The sequence below is a fragment of the Sylvia atricapilla genome, chromosome 1, assembly GCF_009819655.1.
Source record: "Sylvia atricapilla isolate bSylAtr1 chromosome 1, bSylAtr1.pri, whole genome shotgun sequence".
Classification (NCBI taxonomy): domain Eukaryota; kingdom Metazoa; phylum Chordata; class Aves; order Passeriformes; family Sylviidae; genus Sylvia; species Sylvia atricapilla.
The window spans coordinates 7,735,632-7,750,552 of NC_089140.1; the positions used below are offsets into that span (position 1 = coordinate 7,735,632).

At 47.2% G+C, this 14,921-nt stretch overlaps 1 protein-coding gene across 1 annotated transcript; it reads left to right on the plus strand.

Moving 5' to 3' along the window:
- Positions 1–6,868: 6,868 nt before the first annotated feature.
- Positions 6,869–8,861, plus strand: HTR5A (5-hydroxytryptamine receptor 5A). The gene is made up of 2 exons (XM_066321969.1): positions 6,869–7,606; positions 8,529–8,861. Exons 1-2 carry the CDS (start codon positions 6,869–6,871, stop codon positions 8,859–8,861), a joined length of 1,071 nt encoding a protein of 356 aa, XP_066178066.1.
- The last annotated feature ends 6,060 nt before the right edge of the window (positions 8,862–14,921 follow it).

Genomic DNA, 14,921 nt, shown 5'->3' on the forward strand with positions numbered 1-14,921 from the left:
GAAATGGTAATTGAGTTTTAGAGACCCATCCATTTGCTGTCATCGTGCCATCTGTTTCCCTGGCAGAGTCCTGACAGCTTGCATTGACAGCTTTGATTGCCAAAGCTCATGTATTAAGTTAGATTTACCTAGTCTTCCCACGCACAGTTTCTTATTTTTCTATGGCCCTGCTATTCTAGATGATTCACAGAACTGCAGGATACCCTGTACTCCAAGAAGCATAATATATTTTAGTATTTTTAAATATTTTTTTTTTAATCACAAATATGGATAATTTTTTTTGTTGTGGTTTGTAAGCCACCTGTAGACACCAAGTCCACCAGAGTCAAGAGAGAGACCTTCTTGTCAGGGACTGACCATGGGTAACAGAGATCACAGGTGCTGGTGTATGTGTGTGTGAGGTATTTGGTACCACCAGAGTAATAAATGAAAACTGCAGATGCTGTAGGAGGGCAGGAACCCCCGAGGCAGGCTCCAAGTTATTGCATTACTGTCATAACTGCTCACTGCAGAGCACCTTTGACTAAAAGCCAATATGATGCCTAGCATAACTCTGCTGACTCCCCTGAAATTACACAGATGATTAATGTTGTCCCTGAAGGTATGAAAGAAGAGATAAAATTATTTACATTTAATTTCTTTACCCAGAATGGAACTTTAACTGCAGCAGCGAATGATGTGGGAGTTGCCCCCAGACTTTATTAAGTTACATTCCAGCTGGCCCTCTGACCATGAACATGTTTTTTACTATGCAAGAACAAAGAGTTTAATTCCAGCAGGAGTTAATTCAGGTTGGGCAGAAGACAGATAAGCACTCCTGGCAGTACATTTACTGAGACACAGCAGTGCAGGGTACCAGAGTCCATCCTGCCTTTAGGCCAAAGGAACTGTGGCCACATTCAAAAGACACAAGCACTGAGACACCACTGACTTTACATGAGAGAGGACCATGCTCTAGGCAAGGCAAGTGGCTGCTCTGTTCAACAGCTTTTGTTCTTGTTCTTTGTTCCTGTTGCAGAATTAAACAACACCTTAGTTATGTCAGTGAAATCATTGTCCTGGTTTTGCCTCGACACAGTAATTTTCTTTTTAGTAGCTGGTACAGGGCTGTGTTTTGAATTTAGGATGAGAATAATGTTGGTAACACAGATGTTTTAGTTGTTGCTAAGCAGTCCTTACCCAAAGTCAAGGACTTTTCAGCTTCCTGTGCTCTGCCATTAGACAAGTGCACAAGGAGCTGGGAGGGAGCACGGCCAGGACAGCTGACCCCACCTGGCCAGAGGGATATTCCCCACACAGAACATCGTGCCCACTATATAAACTGGAGGGACTTGCCTGAGGGCACTGATTGCTGCTCAGGGATGGGATGAGCATCCATCAGCAGGTGGTGAGCAATTGTGCTGTGCATCCTGTGTGTTTCTTGGATTTAATTTCCCTCTTTTTTTTTTTTTTTTTTTTTTTTTTTTTTTTTTTTTTTTTTTTTAAATTTGTACTAGCAGTAGTATCATCATTATTATTGTTTCAATTATTAAACTGTTCTTATTTCAATCCATGGGGTCCATTTTTTCTCTCAGTTCCCCTCCCCACTTGGGAGGGGAGCAAGTGGCTTCATGGGATGACAGTCATTCAGTCGGTGGCTTCCTAAAGGAAAGCCTAAACTGGATTAGACCTGCTTGAGGAATTGTTTTCCAGTCATACAAATAAAAAGCCAACAGGATTTCAACTCATTGTTATAATTTCCTTCCCAAGACAGGAAGACTTTTCAAAGTTCTTCATAACCATCCAAACCAAGAGAACCCAATTTGGTCAACAGGTCACTCAGTGGGACACTGTGGGATGTGAGGCACTCAGATCCCCCTTGTTCTTGCTCCAAGGTACTCCCACAATCCTACTGAGTCTCCTAGTAACACACTGCAGGATTAACCTCTGCTTCTCAGTCAGGGAATTGTTCCCCTTTGAAGTAGGTAATTACATGTTACTGGGAGAGAAAGGCTGACTCCAACTGTGGCCCTTGGCTGGCATGTCAGAAAACCTCAAGTATGTCCAAGCTCCAGTAAATGTGTGATTATTAACCAGAAACCTGAGAGAGAGCTGCTTGGCTGTGGAAATGCTTACATGAGCTATGAAGCATCATGATCCAAGCTTGTAGCCTGAGCTTTGGTGCTTTGAACCTTGCTTGCCTTGGTTGGATCTAGATGACCTTTAATGTCCCTTCCAACCCCAACTCTTCTATGATTCTATGACCTTGGTTTCAGAAGACTAGAGCGACACCAGAGCTGAGGATGGGCTCTGAGGGTATGAGAACCACCTCACAGTCTGTGCATTTTCACCGTGGTCATGTTTGACCATTTTGCAATAGGAGAGGAGTGAGTGGTCTGCAAGTGTGCTCAAAAAGCATGGCTGGATGTGGTGTGAAGCTGGACTGAGGCTGGTTGCAAGTTAAATGCAATTCAAGTGACGAATACCTGAGGTTTAGAAATTGCTGTGACAGGATGCACACTTACTGAGCAGTCTGGCTGGCAACTGAGCACAGCTTTCTGTAGTGGTGTATACACACAGTGAGAATATGTGTTCCTTTAATCCTTGTGTAACCTAGCAGCTCCACCTACCCTGGAGACTGAAATTCTCATTGATTCATTGAGCATGCCCAGCAAAAAAACTCCTGAGCCTTCTCCTCTCCCTTTTCTGCCTGTTATAAGGGCAGAGGTTCAAAAGATCTCCGTAGAGATTAACAATATAAATCCATTCACCCTTTTCCCAGGAGCAGATAATACTTGGATGTGCATTTAGGCAGTGGCACTGATTACACTGTGAATTCCCTCTTAACCTCCAACCATCAGATACATATTTTGAATTGGAAGGTACCTCCAGTAAATGGCATTTAATAGCAAGCATTATTTAATGTCTTTACTGGAGGGGATGCTGCTAAACCCAGGGAAGTCCTGTCACTTTTAATTCCTCCAGCTCCACCAGGGAAGATGTGAGATAATCCTGACCTTGTAACGTAGATCTTTTCCTCAGAGACTTTCACAGATGTGATCATTCCACAAGCATTATCCACCCATTAAATATCCCAGCCTTCTGCTCACTTAATATCAACAGTTCTGAGAAAATTAATGATCTTACTAATCTCTGTAAAGTAAACAGCATTTTGTGCTTAAAAATAACAATATTTAGTCACCTCCAGAATCTGGTGCATTCAGCCAACACACCTAAAGAGTGCAGAATCAGAACTATGGAAGGATGCAGGTTCGAAGGGACCTCTGGAGATCACCTGGTTTAACCCCCATTGGGGGGATAACTTCAAAGTCAGATCAGGTCACAGTGATGTCCAGCTGAATATTGGACATCACTAAGGGTGGAGGTTTCACAGCCACTTTAACTGTGTGATTTTAGTGATTTCAGACCACTCTCCAGGTGAGTATTTATTTCTTAATTTCTACTTGGAATGTAGAATCATAGAGTGGTTTAGGCTGAAAGGAACCTGAGACTTCATCTACTTCCAACCATTCTGCCATGGGCAGGGACACTTTCCACTAGATCAGAGCCCCATCCAACCAGTCCTTGAACACTTTCAGGGATGAGGCATCCACAATTTCTCTGAGCAACCTGTTCCAGTGTCTCACCACCCTCACAGGAAAGAATTTCTTCCAATTTAATGTTAGCTTAATCCAATCTAAACTTACCCTCCACCATCCTGATTTTCTTACCTCTTGTTCTATCATTCCATGCCCTTTCAAAAAACCCATCTCCAGCTCTCTTGTAGCCCCTTTAGGTACTGCAAGGTGCTCTAAGGTCTCCCCAGAGCTTTCTCTTCTCTAGGCTGAACAACCCTAACTCTCAGTCTCTTTTCACAGCAGAGGTGTTCCAGTGCCTGGATCATCTCTATGACCCTCCTCTGGACTCCTCCAACAGCTCCATGTCCTTCTTATGTTGGGGGCCCCAGAGCTGGATGCAGCAGTGCAGGCGGGGTGTCACACGAGTGGAACAGAGGGGCAGAATTCCCTTCCTCCAGCTGCTGGTCACACTGCTTGTGGTGCAGCCCAGGACACGGGTGACATTCTGGGCTGCCAGTGCACATTGACAGCTCATGTTGAGCTCCTCATCAACCAACGCCCCCAAGTCAGCACCTGATGTTGTGACTCTCTGATCACATCCCATCTGATCACTGTGCACCTCAAGGAGAATTTGCTTTTACCCTTTCCACACTCACCCCTGAGGTAACTGGAGACAGCAGTAAGATTTTCCCCTTAAACTTCTCTTTTCAGGAGTGATAAACTCAGACCTTCCAGTCTTTACACAACTTATGTAAGTGTGATCATCACCTTAATTACCTTTGACTGGACTTCCTCAGTGAGGAACCCCAAATTGGACATAAAATTCCAAGGTTTCTTGGATGCCCAAACCGGCTGGACACAATCTTGCTCCTATAGGCCAGGATGCTCCTGCTCCAGGATGTGCCCAAGAGACTGATCAGGTCCTCCTCTCACTAAGATTGTCTGTCCAGTCAATCCCCAACCTGGGCTCTTCTATAGGTCTATTCCATCCCAGGTGCAGACCTTTGCATTTCCATAAACATATATATATATACCAGACATAAATATATATATATTTGTCTACATTCTCTAGTTTTCTTTACTTCTCAACTGACCCATTCAGCTCCAGCATCTGCCAATATAGGTACTTTAAAGTCGAGTAAGTAAGATAATGAAAGTAATAATGATTTTTCATGAGAACATAATCTAGTTTTACTTCTTTAGATTTAATACATTCTATTTTTATTTCCCTTTAAATGTAATTTTTTTGTATTTGTTCCTGAAACAAAAAATAATAATCTATTTTCAGGATCACATATTTTATAAATTGTGGTTGATTCTATTAATTCTGGGTCATAGGTTTTTCTGGGAAGAGCCCACGCAACAAAAAGCTCTCAGCCTTAGAGCTGCTAAGTGTTTTGATCAATATAATGACAGTCAAGGATGTTTTGCACCTTACAAACCAGGAATTTTAAATCAAGAGGCTTTATGAAAGGCTGCAAACCCCATTTGTCCTTTGAGGTGTAAGTAAAAAACCTACTCACACCAAAACTGTCAGTATTCTTGTGTATAAAAGATAAAATAAGAATTTCTCCCCCCAAAAGATGGCAGTTTATTTCCAAAAGGATGATACAGTCTCTAAGGCTACATTTGTTCAAGTACTACAACAGGATCCCTGGTTCTGAGAATGAGAAGCACGGCACTGAATGAATTCATATGGGGAAGATCCCATCCCACCAAAACAAGGTTCTGGACCAGTTTTGGGTATGCTGCTTTGCATTTCCCTTGGTAGCGCAGAGGAACAAGCAGCATCGACTGAAAACATCTTGTTCATTACCCTTTGTTATTGTTACTTGCTGTTTTCATTAAACATTCCAGAGAGATTCAGGCAAGGCAGGAGGAAGCATCAGTTTGGCTTTACCCTCTGTATACCACAAGTATGGAACGCTTGGGGTACTCCCTGAACATCTCTGTTTGTGTCTTCTCCCCGACTCTCTCAAACTGCAGTTCAAATGTCATTGTCACCTGATCTAAACACAGATGCCCTTCCTTCCTTCTGCCCCGAAAGATGCAAACTGGGAGCCCCATGTTAGTGCCTGCCAGCTCCTCACCTCACGTGTCTGACCCAAAAGCTCTTTGCACCTGCTATCCCAGGACTGTCTGGAGAAGCAGAGTTCCAGCACCAGTGCAGCCCTGCCTGGATGCCATCCATGTCTTGGTGGGCTGGAGCTGGCATCCCTGCATGGAGCTGGGGTACAGGGAATCCTGCTCGGTGAGGCTGGATTCTGACTTCTGCCATAAAGCCCAGAATCCCACTGCTCATCCCAATTAGTGTGCTAAAAACCAGGGGAAACGTTCAAGCATTTCATTAATGGCTAACGTTATTAAATAGACAATTAATAAGAGCAGTCAAGTGAATGATTATTTCTAATAGAAGGCCCGACAATTGCTAACAAGTTAAGAAATGCCAGCACAGAAGTTCTCAAAGAAATGATCCCCCGCCACATTGCCCCTACACAGGATAACCAGGGTTACTAACAGGTTTCCTGGGTGCAGACCGTAGCCTATCTGGGAGCAAGGAAATTCCCGTGGCGCTTCACTAACACATTTTTAGAGGAGCCCGGGGACAATTTCACAGGGATGCTAACTTTCTGCGGCTGGCACCGAATACGCCCCGAGGGGGCGAAGCCGCCCCGAGACAAAGCCGGGGCTGATTCCCCCACGGTGCGGGCAGGGGATGGGCGGCGGGCAGAGCAAGGACAGCGGGCGGCGGGCCGGGCTGGGAGCTGGGGACGGGCAGGGGCGGCGCGAACCGGGCAGGGACGGCGGGCTGGGGCAGGGGCCGGCGGCTCCGCGCTCCCGCTCGGCCCGGCGCCGGTTCCGACCCGCGCACGGACGTGACTAAGCAGCACCTCTCCCCCCGCGGCCGCTCCCGCACCCGCGCACGGCGGGGACTCACCTGCCCGCCCCGGCCCCGCCAGCCCGCGGCGCGGCTCCTCCGCAGGGGCCGCCGCTCCTCCGCCCCGCTCCAGCCGCTCCGCCGCCGCCAGCGCCGCCCCGCTCCAGCCGCGCATCCCCCGCGCCCGCGGAGCCGCCGCCTCTCGCCGCCGGGGCGGGCCGGGGGCCGCCGTCAGCCGCGGCTGACGCAGGGCTCTTCCCGCCGGGGATGAAGCCCCCGCGCCCGGCGACGCTCGGGGCGGCCGGGGACCCCCCGCGCCCGCGGTAGGGCGGCGCTTCCCCCGGTCCCCATCAGCGGCGCGGGCAGCGCAGCGCCTCCCGCCGCCGCCGCGCCCGCAGCAGCCCGCAGGAGCCCGGCGCCCCGCAGCCCCGGCATGGAGCGCCCGCTCAACATCAGCTGCCTCGCCGATACGACGCCGGACGGCGGCAACAGGAGCGGGTCCTCCGCCGGCCCCGAGGGCGGCCAGGCCCATCTCTCCGTCTTCAGCGTGTTGGTCCTCACCCTGTTGGTCGTGCTGGTGGTGGCCACGTTCCTCTGGAACGGGCTGGTCCTGGCCACCATCCTCCGGGTGCGCAGTTTCCACCGGGTGCCGCACAACCTGGTGGCCTCCATGGCCGTCTCCGACGTGATGGTGGCGGCCCTGGTCATGCCCCTCAGCCTGGTGCACGAGTTGTCCGGGCGGCGGTGGCGGCTGGGCCGGTCGCTGTGCCAGGTGTGGATCTCCTTCGATGTGCTGTGCTGCACCGCCAGCATCTGGAATGTCACGGCCATCGCCCTCGACCGCTACTGGTCCATCACCCGCCACCTGGAGTACACGCTCCGCACCCGGCGCCGCATCTCCAACATCATGATTGCCCTCACCTGGGCACTGTCCGCCTTTATCTCTCTGGCCCCGCTGCTCTTTGGCTGGGGAGAGACTTACTCGGAGGACAGTGAAGAGTGCCAAGTCAGCCGGGAGCCTTTCTACACCATCTTCTCCACCTTTGGGGCCTTCTACTTGCCCCTCTGCGTGGTGCTCTTTGTGTACTGGAAGATCTACAAGGCTGCCAAGTTTCGAATCGGATCTCACAAAAGCAACTCCATCACCCCCATCACACCAGAAGCACTGGAGGTAAGTCAGCTTGGTTGTGTCTTGCTCGGGTCGAGCACAGGCATCAGGCAAGCCTTTGTAGAAATAGGGGAAATTTAAGCCAAAAGTATGCAAGTGAACAGTGATCCACCAAAGCCCTGTGGATCCTGGAGGCTTCCAAGGGAAGACTGCCTCCAAAGCCTGCAAACCCAGTCTGCTGGCTCCTTCTGAGCCCCCAGCTGTGAGCACTCAAGGTGTAGTTAAAGCAACTTTGGAGCAAGCCTGAGCTCCACGTGGGCGAGTGGTGACTCACAGATGTCCCCCCATGGAATGCTGAATCAGTGCTCTCTGGCGTGAATACGGGGTCACCATCCCTGCCCTGGGGAGGCAAGGGGACAGTGGATGGATGGGCTGCTGTGTCTGCTGGGGACGATACCCTGGCAACCAGCTGTGGCTTTGGGGACACTGTGAATTTGCCCAGAGAGAAAACACATGTGCAGAATGTCCTTGGAAATCTTTCCTAATCGTGACTGCATCGTGTCACTTCATCCCAGGCACGGTGACTCTGCGCTGTAAAGATTTCTTGCAGGGAGGAAGCAAATGTGTGCTAATTTTCTTCCCTCTCCTCAGCTCAGTGGGTTTAGAGAAAGTAAGCAGACTCCTGTGCACGGCATGTGGATGTGTGCCTGTTCTGCTGATCAGATTGTTAGTGGGGAGGTAATCTTATTGTGCTGCTGTGTGAGCAACCCTGTGTACCCTCAGAGAGTTTCTAATCTCACTTAAAATAGTCTCCACCACCCAGAAGAGGTCATACAGCCACCCTCCCCTCGGTCAGAGTGTGACGTGGATGGTCTGTGTTTCCCTTGGAGCCTTGGCCCTTGCTGTCACTGTTGGGCTCTGTACCTGCTGTGTGGGACCACCTGACTGGGGTACATATGGCACAACTTGTCTTTGTGTTTGGCAGGTAAAGGAAGCTGCCCAGCAGCCACAGATGGTCTTCACTGTCCGTCACGCCACTGTTACGTTCCAGACGGACGGAGACACGTGGAGAGAGCAGAAGGAAAAGAAAGCTGCCCTCATGGTGGGCATCCTTATTGGGGTCTTCGTGCTCTGCTGGATCCCCTTCTTCATCACAGAGCTCATCAACCCACTCTGCTCATGTGACATCCCACCCATTTGGAAGAGCATTTTTCTATGGCTGGGCTACTCAAATTCCTTTTTTAATCCGCTCATCTACACTGCTTTCAACAAAAACTACAACAATGCCTTCAGGAACCTATTCTTTAGGCAGCAGTGAGCAGGAAAAGCTTTTCTGCTGCCCCAGGAAGCTGATTTTGAGTGTCAGTGATTCTGACCAAATTCCTGAGGAAGTTCAAAGCCACAGATGCTGAGGTGATGCTCAAAATGCATCACCATGGGTCGTATGTCCCAGAAACAGTCCCAGTCTCTAGGCAGCCTCTCCATCCCAGCCTCTTAGCTGCTATTTTTCCTGCAAGTAGCATGTAAGGGCTTCTCCTACCAGCAGCCTGGCATCCTCTCTCCAGTGCCCTGCTGAGTTCCTCCTGCCTCCCCAGTGATGCTCTGTTTGGTGGCACCAAAGGTGCAGAGGAGTCCATGGGCAAAGAAACGTTGGTTTGGCCACTGCTGGCATCTCCCAGCATTAATCAGCTTTGTCCCATGTGCAAAGCTGGGACCCTATAACATCAGGCGGTTTTGTGGTTACTTTTGAGAGTACATATTTTATGGCTTGGCTGAAAACATGGTTTGTCTTGTCTTTCACTGATAAAGACTGCAAAGTGTTTGTTTTTTGGGGAATAAAACCTTTGGGTAAGGGTTTAAGTGGAGACTGCAAGTACCAAGCTTTTTCTCACATACTTTGGGAACAGCAAATTGTATCTGTTTGCTTTTGGATTCTATGTAGCAGTTTTGTTATTTTTAAAAACAAACTTTTTGTGAAAGCTTAATGCATGGTGCAGCCTGGAATGAGAGAGAATGCATGGGAAACTCACCTCTCATTCCCTGACTGCTACGTGTGAGCATCTGCCTCAGACCTTCATGTTCAGAAATACCAGCTGTAAATGCTAATCTTTAAGCTTGTTGTTTCCCATTTTAAAACATAAATGTATGTTGAGCAGCTATGGGCAGATTTCCTGTAGTTTCAGGGGATGCAAGGGGTGTATTTTGAGTTGCCTTTCATTGAGGAGCTGTGTTTTACTATTTGACTGCAATCCAGAACTTGAAACCGAAGCATAACTACTTTGTTTCTGTGAGCACTGGGTTGCAGGCAAAGGTGATATTTCTTTCTGGAAGCATAATCTAACCATAGATCTTCTGTTCTGCAAGGACCAGACTTGAATATCTCTTTTTTTTTTTCCCACCTGTCCTTCTCTCCCCGTCCCCCTAAAGCTCCACCCCACATGGTTGTTACTGCTCTGTTGCCTCCCTGCCTTTCCATATTTCCAACTTAATTATAGTAGCTGGCATTTCACTCCTAGAATTAGAGTTACACACTTAATACTGTGCTGCTGGAAGACTGGCAGGTCTGCAGATAAAGGGAAGCATTAATTTTAGCTTGGTTCTGGGGCAGCCACTGAAATCAGACCACAACTAAAACGGTGGAAAAAAAATACAAGATGGAATCAGAATGACCTGATTTCATGTCAGGTATCTCCAGAAGAGATAGGAGGGAAAGATGTCAATAAATGATATTAAAGCTCCTTGGGGTTGGGTAGTATTAATTTCTATCTCTATTAGATTGTGAGACATTAGATGTTAAAATTGTCACCGGTCCTTAAAATTGTCACTGGTCCTTTAAACCTGTCAAAAATCCTGACAGAGTTGGCAATAAAAGCCCTGGTTTTTTTGCTGTCTCTGAACAGGTGAAAATGGAAGCAGAGGTCAAGGTGCTGCTAAAGTCTTTCAGCCCTTTCAGGACCAGTTAGACAAACATCCATCAGCACTAACATAGACATAGTTGATCCTGCCTTTTATAGGATAGCCCTTGAGATCTTCCTTAACACCATCTTATAAAAGTCAGTTAGAAATATTGGGTAAAACCCTGCCCTCATTGAAGGCAGTGGACAATTTTTCAGTGATTACAAATGAATCAGATTTTTATGTGGCGTGTCTTGTATCGTAAAAGCAGAGTTTTAATGTTAATTAATTCAAGGAGAAGATGGGTGGGATGGGAGTAATTTTTTAACTCCCGTGAAAGAGGCTCTGACCTGCCCCCTAACCAAGGGCCAATCTTTACAACTAGTAAAGAGCATTTTCTTTCTTTGTTACATATTTCAAAGTATTATTAGTGACATCTCTGATGTATCAAAAATTGTAATAAATTCTTGAGCTGCTTTTTTTTTTACTGGGTATATAAAGGCTGTGCTGCTTTCTCTGGATAGTCCATCACTGATGCTGAGTTGTTCCATTTGGGAATTGCTGCTTTTGTTGTGCCAAGGGTTGTTTAGCCAAAATTTACTTGGGAAAAATATTTCCTTGTTCAAGCCAGAACTTCAGCTAAGCTTGGTGGTGCCTGAAAGTAGGAGACTATTTTTTAGGCTCCCAAAGTGACACTTTAAACACTTTAAAGCATGGATTACCTGGGAAGCTGGACCTTAGTTCTCCATTTTCACACCTAACACCATGTCTGCACTACCCCATGTCAGTCCCAGCTGTGTCCATGCCATTTTTATTTGCTCTTTGATAAGTATTGCAGATTCTCGTGTCTCTGTTGTGTGGGGTCATTGTGCAGGCTGTGGAATCAGCTGCAAACTGGAATTAATGTCCATTGCAGGCAGACAAAAGTTAAACTGAAATCAGTGAGAAATTCCCTACTTTTGTTGCAGTTTGGTGCTGGAGTGAAACTCCCTTTCATTGCACCTTCTGTTTATTTATGCTGTGCCTTAAACAGTGACAGAGAGACAGGAGATAATTTTAAAGTGACACTAGATAATTCCAATTTGCCTGTAGGCATGAGTATTCCACCATCCTGGTGTAAATTACACTCACATTTATTTGACAGGCCACATCTGATACAATCATTTTCTGCAAAAAGACACCAGATTCCAGTTGGTCATAAGATTTGTTCTTTTAAATCTTGACAAAATTAACAGCTTTTGTCTTGCCCAATTCCTGAGGTTCATCCTTGAAACCTAACACCGTGGGCTTTTCTTCTGAAGATCATTCCTGCAGTGCAATATGACCAGACAGGGGAAATGTCATTATTCTGGAGGCTGCACTGCAGAATCATACTGAAACATGCCACCATGATCTCAGCACAGGGAAATGGCACCAAGAGACCCGGACACCTGATCCAGGCTTTTTACAAACTTCTCATTATTCAAACACAGATGCTGAGTGGGCTCCCAGAGATGCAAATCATGTCTGAAGACACAGGCAACCACAGCTTCAAAGGAGGCATCTTGTACCTTCTTCTTCACATTTATACACAGAATCAATGGTGTGAAGAGATCTGCCTCACCGAGGCTTTGTGAGGATTAATTACCAAATGTTTATCATGTACCAGGAAGGTGGAACACTCTGGTTTGAATGCTGAGCAGCCTTATAAATTGAGCTTCTATTTAATTCCTAGGAAGAACGTTATTACCCATTATTATTGAGTTTTGTACGCAATTTAATGGCTATATAATACTTCCAGAATAGATTTAACTAACCTGCTCCCACTTATAATTAATTTAGTTGCCTCTCAATGCCCTGACAATCCAATGGACAGCTGTATGGGAGCTCAGTGGCGAGGGCAGTGTGTGCTGAATTCCAGCTACTGCTGAGCATCTCCTCGTGCTGCTCAGTGCGTGCTGTCAGGGTTCAGGGAGCAGCAGCTCTCTAGGCAGTCTGCTCTGGGTTTCTTTTACTTTTTAGGGAAGAAAGAAAAGGTCATTGAAGAATGCCTGTGGCTTGCATGACAGGTTGGTTAACCCCCTTCCTCCTCCACCCCCAGGCTGTTGGGGTCTCTTCTCATCGCAGGCAGGTGACTCCAGGACATGCACCAGCCCTACACAGCCAGAGGTGAGCCACACATGACTTCATCCCCTGGTAATTTTCCAGGACTTTTCATAAAAATTACTGCTAGAAGATGTGTCCTTTGGACTGTCAGCAGCAGCTGAAAGTGGGAGCTTCCTGGAAGTAAAATTGCAGTAATTAAAGAAATTTCACCTGACAAAGGTAATTAATGACTGTTCCTTCCAGCGACCACAGCGGTGAGGTGCGACTGACAAAGTGTCAAAGTGATTTTTGCAATGCAGTGGTTTGAGCTGCTTTGTTCATTGTGTTTTGCTATTGGAAACCTTATTTTACCATCACTGGTAGAGCATCCTCCTTGAACTCCAGCAAAATCATGGTGAACATGATACAGGCATCATGAATGCTCCGTGTAAGAACATGGGGTGAAACATCCATGACAAAATTAACATGCCCATTGCAATACAGCCTGGCATGAAAATCATGACATTTCCAGCATTTCATCAAGTTTAAGACATGGTCAAAGATCTTTTTTAATCCTCATTATTTTTACTTACACCGAGGTGCTGAGGAAGTTGCAGAAGGCTTGAAGAGAGCTGGAGCTGTGCCAGTATTTTAAAAAGGGAAATTTGGAGAGCCAAGTATTTCTAAGACAAATGCTGTTTCTGATTTACAGCTTGAAATTGATCCTTGGCAAAAAAAGTGGAAGAGCTGCTAAAGGACTCGGTGAATAAAAAATTACAGGAAATAAATACAATTAAAATAAATCACATTGATGTCTTTGATTGCTGCACATGGTTCATTGCTGATGGCGATATAAAGTATTCACTCAGATAATGAATCTGACTTGACAACATTCAATGCCTCCATTAAAAATTGAAGAAGAAGCCAATATGAGGTTCAAACTGTCCAATACTTGCTAATGACTTACGGACTGGGAGAGATGTAAAAACAGAAAATAAGGTCATTTCTACAGAGAAGTGAGGATGAAAACTGGTTGGGAGCATTTCAACCTGGCATGAGGGAAAAAGCACATGTCCAGGAGCAGTGTGATGGGGCCCTGGCTGCAGGAGGAGAGACAAGGCTGTGATGGGGCACATCAGGAGATGAACCTGTGGGACTTCTCAGCATTTCAGGAACAAGCAGATTTATTTCTTGCCTGTGTCCACATGGGCTGTGTCCAGCTGTGAGTTTTATTCGGGTCACCGGAGGAGAGGCTGCAATTTGTGTTCCTCATCTTTTTGCTCATCCCTTTTCCTTCCCACTGCCAGGCAGTCAGCCTCAACATTGCCATTCTGTGTCGTTTTCTGTGCTAGCCAAGTCAAATACTGTCTCTAATCATCCTCAAAAGCAAGGCAGATGGGCCCTTTCCCTGGATCCCCCGGTTGTTGTTCTCTGCCCATTTCAGTGGGAGCAGCAGTTCCTGCGACGCTGAAGCCCTGCTGCTGCTGGGGATGGGACCAAACAGGGCTGGCTGCAGCTCCAGGGGCATCCTTGGAGCTGACACTGCCCCACCCATGGCCTCTGATAGGAACTGGGATGGAGAAACATAAAACTAGCTATACCCTCTCCTTGGTTTTCTTCTGGAGCCATTCCCCACAAAACTGTTCCTAATCCTGCTTCTAGACCCTGCCTTCTTCTGGTGAGACCAAACGTGGCCAGGCAGCCACTGCCATGGATCTGGTTATCTCTGCAGGAAGGAGAAGGGTAAAAAACCTTCCACTGCAGCTCTAATCGCAGGAAAGAAGTTCCCCAGCCCTGACTGCCCTCCTGGGAGAGGACACAAAGTCCACGTGGCTGAGAAATCCATTCTGCTCAGTTCAGTCCCTTCCCACTGGTAGCTACAGAGGCCTGCTGCTCACCAGGTCATTAGTCTGTGCAAATGTTGGACTGAAACATTGCATTTTTCAGCAGTTCAGGGCTGCAGCCTGAGGTCAGTGCTTCTTCCTTGTGCCTTTCCATCCCCAAATCATGGTTAAGCACAAGTCTCACCATGCTCATTTGGTACAGAGGAGGGCAGCCTTTCAAAATTAGCATCTCTGTTGGTGAAAAATCATCCTTGTCTCTGGACTCAAGTTGCCAAGCCAACAGCTGAGGTGCCACAAAACCCCAAGATCTGCTTCTTCTTGCCTGATTCAATGTTTCTTCAATGATCACCTGGTTCTTCACAAGACACTGGTATGGGCAGTCCCAAAGCTTAAACCATGCCCAGTCAGGTTCATCTTGCTAAGATCCGTGACATGTCCCACCTTTTTACTGCTCCCCTGTGGTGCTCTTCTGGAGCTCTGGCTATCAGGAAACCCTTCACACATTGGTCAGGGTGCTGCCTCTGCAGCGTCTCCCTGGCATGGCACAGCTGGACTGACCAGGGCTACTTCCAGCC

Excerpts from the sequence above, each read along its gene's own strand:
- HTR5A (XM_066321969.1), top strand. The coding sequence starts at position 6,869 with ATGGAGCGCCCGCTCAACATCAGCTGCCTCGCCGATACGACGCCGGAC. Across the intron at positions 7,607-8,528 it reads TCACACCAGAAGCACTGGAG|GTAAAGGAAGCTGCCCAGCA; the intron begins GTAAGTCAGCTT and ends TGTGTTTGGCAG.